The following is an 8,015-nucleotide window of genomic DNA, read 5'->3' as shown; positions in this document are numbered from 1 at the left end:
CCCAGGCTCTTCCTCCTAGTGACGTCATGCGCGAGACGGACGAATCTGAGTCGCTGTAGAGTGATAAAAGACACACTTTTTCATCCTCATTTTCCGGATTTCTTCAAAGATTTTTAAGATAGGGAAAGACTGTACTTGAGGAAGAAATCCTGAGAAGGCCAAGGGATCGACCCTCCTTCACGCCTTCTCAAAGCGTGGAAGGAGACCAGGTATATCTTAAAGGTATATATATATATATATATATATATATATATATATATATATATATATATATATATATAGAGAGAGAGAGAGAGAGAGAGAGAGAGAGAGAGAAAGAGAGAGAGAGAGAGAGAGAGAGAGAGAGAGAGAGAGAGAGAGAGATAGATATAGATATAGATAGACATTCCTAAAGTGGGGTTGAGTAAGAATGCACAACCGTTATATACAGGACCATGATATATATATAATGCGCACCCAATAGATGAGAAAATAGAAATAAAAAGGATAACAGTAGTTTGGAGAGTTTGGGGATCCAGAGAAAAATTGTTGGACCGAGAAAAAAAGGCAAAAATGGTGCATATAACTTATGCAGAATCAAATAGGAAGATACAAGAAGTACAGATAATAAATAAACGCAAAACTAAGTCTATAGCAGGTGGGCTGTGTGCATAATAACGAGGTTATTCCGAAATTGTTGTGTATTAAGTCTAAGATTTCTACAGATTGTGGGGATGAGCGTGGCCGAGATGGAATCCGGACTCCCTTGCTTGTTCCGGACTGGTTTTCGTTCCCTATTCGAACACAGATTAGTCCTGTCAAAGTAAACCAGAGAGTTTTAGATCCCTTTTAGAAAAAAAAACGAGTTGAAACGGAATAAGGATATTTAGCTAAGCTTGGATTACCAAACATGAGCTATGCAGAGGCAAATTACAAACCGGAAAAAAGTCACGATAATTGACAAAATGAGAAGGAATTTAGACAGTCATATGACAACTCTTCGAGACTTATTTAGGTCAGTTCATCGAGGCCAATAGAAACGGTTTCTCTCTGGGACTAGATTTGGTTAACAATTTTGCAAGTTTGATAATGGGGGAAGGGTAACTAATCACCAAATGGATATTTGCGAACCCAAACCATAGATAGACTGGTAAGAAAGGCTGTTGACATTGCTGGGCTTACCACTAGCCTGTTAGATACTGTTATCATTCGGGAAGACGAAACAGCGAGGGCACTGGACAGAATAGATGAAGCTCTTGGGTTCATAGATGTAGACTGACCTAGGACGGAGGGTGAAGTTATTGGACAAGATAATTTTGTGTAGTTCTGTTTTGGAGAACTACCGGGATAGTCTCCCGAGTAGTCGAGGGAAACCAAAATTTGATTTTGGGAGGGCCATAGGAAGCAAACAGGCAGGCAGTCACCAAATTTCAATGGCTCTGATGCACTTTTTTCAAGATCAAATATTCTAATAAAGGAGGGAGTGTCTCGCATAATTTCTCCAAATAATAGAGCTTACAATTCTAAAACATTTGGTGTATCTGACCTTCCCTCTACCAGGGCACCAGACGGACACTTTCCTGGTCCCTGCCGCTGTCCTTGTTTCAGCGGCCAGGGATCTGTTTGTGGAGAAGAGAGCCTTATTGACTGCAGAGAGCTTCAACCAGGATGGTGTCTGTCCAGCCACAGAAATACAGGTAGTGCTGCCCTCCTGGCTATGTCACAGGAGGGCAGCACTACCTGTATTTCTGTGGTCTTCTTCAACGAGGAGGAAGCTAAAAACTAGTTCAGAGATGAAGTCCTAGACGACTCTTTCCACTTGTCATCAGTCCGGTCGAAGAATGGATCATGTCACTTCCCCGAGTAGAAAAATTCTCCTTCTACTGTGTTAACCAATGAAAACTGAATAAAATTGTGAAAAAGTCCGGAGGAGGTCCTTAAGACGGGCACTCTAACGGTACCATCTGGCTGAGAAGTTTCAGCAAACTTTCATTTTGCCAGCTCGGTCGACCTCCCTGGCACAAACAACACTCGAGGTCGCACCCAAGACCTAACACGAATCGACGCTTCGACTCACTTGGAACACTCTTGGGTGCGGGAGTGTGTAGAACAAATAAACATTAAATATTATTGCTATATTGCTCTGTGGTTTCTCACAATAATCAATACGTTATGTATAGAAGCAAAATAGTGTATTAAGTTATATCGTAAGGCGAAAAGGAACTATGCAATTCGTATTGTAAGCGAATAAACAGTCTGCAATAAAACCATCCAAAGTTCACACGTAAAAACATAAAAACGTTTTCTTTGATAGTGAGGTAAATAGAAAATTAATTTCATGGGTAGGCTTTTTTAATACATGTAGCAGAAAAGTACAGTATTCATTTTCGGTTGTTTAGATGTCTTCACCGCAAATGTCGTTATTCAATTAGAAAAAAAAAAAAAAAAAAAAAAAAAAAAAAAAAAAAAAAAAAATATATATATATATATATATATATATATATATATATATATATATATATATATATATATATATATATGGAAACATAATGATAGCTGCAGGACATGGGTATGAAAGGATATCAGTGTTTCTCAGGTGTTGGGTGACAATATATGTACACACACTCACACATAAGTATATGTGTGTCAACAATACACTTCCGCCCTCCCAGAGAACACCAGAGGCAGACCAAGACCTAGCAGAGCAGTCACAGGGCAGGAGGACACTCCCCCGCCCTCGGTACTCGGGGCGTGGGCTCACTCTCAGGGTCACACCTTTACCTCCCAATAAAGTCCTCAAGCAAGTCTCCTTTCATTCTCCACCACCCATACGCCCCCAACTTCTTCACAGTGTGGTTAAACATAATATATGTATATATATATATATATATATATATATACATATATATATCAACATATACATACAAAATGCACACACACACACACACACACACACACACACACACACACACATATATATATATATATATATATATATATATATATATATATATATATATATATACATACATATATATGAATGATATATATATGTGTATGTATATATATATATATATATATATATATATATATATGTGTGTGTGTGTGTGTGTGTGTGTGTGTGTGTATGTGTGTGTGTGCACACACATACATATATATACATTTACACACACAATATATATATATACATATGTATATATTTGTGTGTGTGTATGGATATACATATATATATCAATACATATGTATATATACAAATACATATATACATATACATATACTATATATATATATATATATATATATATAAAATATATATATACACACACACATACACACACACACGTATATATATATATATATATATATATATATATATATATATATATATATATATATATGCATATATATATGCATGCATATATATGCATACATACATACATATATATATATATATACATAAATATATATACATATATATATATATATATATATATATATATATATATATATATATATATATATGTGTGTGTGTGTGTGTGTGTGTGTGTGTGTGTGTCTATTTTTATGTATGTATCTGTATATTTATAAGTATAAGTATATATATATATATATATATATATATATATATGTTATATACATACCTGTATGTATATACATATATATGTACACATACACACACACACACACATATAGAGAGAGAGTTTCATTAATGTATAAACTGTGTTAAAATAAAACTAGACGCCGACAGTTTTATTTTACAGTCATGAGAAGGAAGAACCTAAAACACTTTCTTTATTTCACACACACACACACACACACACACACATATATGTATATGTATATATATATATATATATATATATATATATATATATATATATATATATATATATAAACGAAATATGTAGATATATATCTCTAAGTCCACCTGTACATGTTACTATTATTCATTTATCTTATCTTTTAGATCCTGAAAACCCAATGGGGAAGGCTAGATCAATAGCAACTCGAGGTGTCAGGCGTTTAATTCTATTTTTGGAAAAAAAAGCACATGGGGTTGATGACGTCACAATAGCTACGAATGCTTTGTTAATATGGTCGATCATTTTGGTCTTTTCAATTTTCAAAAAGGATGGAAAATAATGATTTTAATGGTTATATTTTTCATTGACCAATCATCAAAGCAGTCGCCATGACACCTCGGGCTGCTACTGATCTAGCCTTTCACAAAATCCAGTACTAAGAGTATTAAGGAATCAGTTTATACACGTATCCCTGTTGTTTGATCCTCACTTCGCCAAGGACAATTAGTATAAACAGTATTAGTATTAACTAATACTGAACAAACTGGTGAAAATAGAATAAAAACACACATTAGAAAACTCAATTACCTACGTGTAGTATACATGTAGAACAAATTGCTATAAATCAGATCCTGAAGGAGTAATATAACGAAAAAAAATATTCGTGTGTTTTCTCGTTCGTCTCTCCGTTGTTCCAATAGCAAATATCGATATACTCATGAATTCCTTGATAGCAAAACGATTGGTTGATGAAAATGATCTGGTACTTTCACTCATATTAAAGGAAACTTCCCTTTATTCCTCTGAATTTGAGTTTGAAAAAGCTTTAAGAAATTCGTTCAATTTGCTAAATGAAACCTTTTAAGTTCTTAAGTGTTTTTTTCATCCAAACTTTTAGTGTATCTTATTCTTTTTTGGCTCACGAATTCAATTATCTTTATGCATTGTATACCTATGTATAGGTATACAATGCATAAAGTTTCCAATAGATTAGTGATATAATTAGCGTGGATAATGACAGTTTAGACAGCTCTGATTGCTTCATCTTTTTTATATGCGGATTTGAAAATATTACGCCTTAAGGTGGATGACTATCTTACAAGGAAATGTAAACCCCGTTAGATTCAAACGTGGCACCTTTCCTTATATGGAGAAACAGACAGTTTTTAGGTTGGCAATTCTATTTAAGACTGTTCTTTGGCGTGGATATAAAAAATAGAAGGATAAGATGAAGAAAAACAGACACACATGCATCGAAAGTCTTTCTGGCAAATTTATGATCAATTCAAACACTGCTTCTGAAATATCAATCATATGATGCATAAATATTTTCACACGATCGGAAACTATGATTTCTCTCTCATTTATTACAAATAGGATTTACATGAAATATCGATTATTCAGATGCCATAATTATTATTATTATTATTTTTTTTTTTTTTTTTTTGGGGGGGTGTAATCAGTGTAACATTTTTATAGTAATGAACAGCAAATAACCATGTATGAACCAGCAAAAATTACAGTACTTGAATTTAGTCAGACAGGCCTTTACACTGCTTTTCTAAACGGAAGAATGACCCTGCTAGCCAAATGCCATTCAAGATTTCTAGTGCGTTAACGAATAAAAAAACGATCATATAACTATTAAGTCTGAGTACTCTATCCACTCTTCATGTCAGCGCTGGTTAAGGACTCGCCTTTAAACTACGTTACCATAAGGGCGGAAACAAACGGGAACATAGAACTACCAAACAGCTCGTTCCCAATGACTGGCGGCGGGTCAGTGTCAACAGCCACCTTGGTGTGGAATTCACGGCGGGTTGGTGGCTTGGTGAGCAGTATTCTCTCGAAACGTCTACGGGAAAGGATTTGTACAGTGGAAGCCCTGGGCAGATTGACCTCGACGGTTGCATATCGGAATTGAAAGAGAACGACACCTCAAGGTACGCCAATCGTCTTGATATGTTCGAGTATTTGTGATCAGTGCTCAAGTACGACATTGACAGTCAGTGTAGTCTGTGACTGACGGCAGAATTCCACAGCGAAACGTAAACTTGCTCGTGATTTACTTTGCACTTGTGAGGTTGATTTTGGACAAGATGCAGTACGGGGTAGTGGCGGAGTTGGCCAATAAAACTTATGTGAGATGATAGAACGATACAAACCAAGACAATTGGTCAATATGCATAACAGGGTGGGGGCTTACTTTCGAAACCATTTTGATAGTGGATTTCATGCAGATTAATGATTTCAACGATTCTTGATGTTGTTTCTTGTGCAAATGCTTCGTTGATATCTGAGTACCACTTCCATCGACAATCTTAATTTGTTAGTCCCGTTAGTAGGGGAGGGCGTGAAGTATATCAGGGAAATTATGGGGTGAAACAGGGGTAGAGGTTACAGACACGGACGCGCGTAGATAGAGGGAAATGGACACCGCCATCTCTTAGAGCGGGAAAAATAGAACGGGATAGCATATAGTTTAAGATGCGCCGGCCTTATAGTCACCGCTAAATGACGAAAATATAACGCGCGGCCGCCTTTCAAATTCAAAGTCGATGAGCTTGTTTACCTTGCGAGGAAAAACACGACACTGACCCACGAACGCATTTTTGCTTCGCGAACTAGTCCGTGTATCATTACGCGCTTGTCAAAACGATATTTGGCTAATTATCTGTGTCTGCTGGTACGCATTTATACCTTTAAAGTCTTTTAGTAATGTTGTTATACTTCAATTGCATATTTTTATATTTATCTATACCCTCATATCGAATCCTGCGCATCGAGTGTTTCACACTTTCTTGCGCCAGCCACAGGTTGACAGCTCACCAACCCGCTCATTTCGAGATTGAAAGCCGGTGAGAAATGTTGCGTTTCCAGTGTTGTGTTGATTCTGGGTTCTTTTTAAGACCTTTACAGTGGCATCGAAGAATAATTAGACTTCAGTAACCATCCCAGTTTTATATCTGAGCCCATCAAGAGCTCCAAAGGACGAAAAAGGTGATTAAAATCGAAGCAATACCAACAGTACAAAGAAACGAAAGTTTCACGTTTCCGGATATAAAGGTATTTGGTTTATTATTTTACGGTGTGAATGCAGCTCTGTCTTGCCGTACATACCGTGGTGGAGAGAATGTGTCCTGGGGGGTGTTGGGGGGCTTGCCCCCCATCAACCCTCCCCTCGGGCAGTGCCCGAAGGGCACGCCTAGTCACGGCAATTTATATTGATATATTAGGTTGGTTTATTGGTCAATACGTTTTTGGGGGTTGGAACGTGTGAATTCCCGTACTTTTGCCGAAATGTGGGTTGGGTTCCCGTAGAGTTTTTGCTTTATTTCGCGTCAGTCCGTAAACTTTCAAAGATGGCGGTTACATCCGTAGTTTCATTGGCCGATTTTAAGCACTTTGTGCTAGTTTTACGCATTTTTGATCGTTATTATTTTATTTAAGCTTGTTTTACCTCATAATTTCCCAGATATACTTCATGCCTTCCCCTGCTAACGGGACTATCAAATCAAGATCGTCGATGGAGAAATGGTACTCGATCTCCTGAACGATTCATTCGCAGAAGAAACAACGCCGAAAATCGATGAAATCATAGGATTTCATGCAGAAAAACATCATTTTTTTCGACTTGGTCTCAGAGAGGGTGAGTCGCTCTCTGTAACAATTACCCAGATTTATTCTAATGTGATGAGAATGGATCTGATGATCATTTCCGTTGCAATCACAGCCGACGATCTTGATGTGTTAAGTCCCGTTAGCAGGGGAGGGCGCGAAGTATATCAGGTAAAACAGGTTTAAATAAGAATAATAGCGAACAAAAACCTGTAAAACTAGCACAAAAAACGCTAAATATCGGCTAATGAAACTCTACGGACATGTCCGCCACCTTTGAAAGTCTACGCACCGACGCGCCAGACGCACCTCCCCCCTTTGGAGGGGGTGTACCCCCCCCCCCCCACGTTTGGAACTTAAAGCGCTTTAAGCAGGGGAGCGCTTTCCAAGGCAGGCAGGCCCTCTTCAGTGATGCCAGACATGTAGAAATGTCTTTTTATAAAGTACAAATCATAATAGTCCTTGTTGAGCATAGAAATATCAAAATAACACAGTAAATATACATACTTGGGTTTTAAAAGCAATATTCCCACCAACAATCTCGGAAAGAGATAACTTTTGCACAAGTCGAGGGTGGAGTTTATTTCACCTGCGGTTGGTAACAGTTTGAGCGCG

General features: G+C 37.2%; 1 protein-coding gene across 1 annotated transcript in view; it reads left to right on the top strand.

The window, feature by feature from the left end:
- Positions 1 to 552: 552 nt before the first annotated feature.
- LOC113808790 (uncharacterized) overlaps positions 553 to 8,015 on the top strand; it is a 45,263-nt gene continuing 37,800 nt past the window's right edge. Inside the window, exons 1-4 of the mRNA XM_070117804.1 lie at positions 553 to 637; positions 1,540 to 1,676; positions 2,652 to 2,829; positions 5,473 to 5,725. Of these exons, the coding sequence (XP_069973905.1) occupies positions 553 to 637; positions 1,540 to 1,676; positions 2,652 to 2,829; positions 5,473 to 5,725 (653 nt within the window). The remainder of the gene's footprint in view (positions 638 to 1,539; positions 1,677 to 2,651; positions 2,830 to 5,472; positions 5,726 to 8,015) is intronic.

The sequence above is a fragment of the Penaeus vannamei genome, chromosome 41 (genome assembly GCF_042767895.1).
Source record: "Penaeus vannamei isolate JL-2024 chromosome 41, ASM4276789v1, whole genome shotgun sequence".
NCBI lineage: Eukaryota > Metazoa > Arthropoda > Malacostraca > Decapoda > Penaeidae > Penaeus > Penaeus vannamei.
This window is presented reverse-complemented; position numbering and strand designations above follow the sequence as displayed.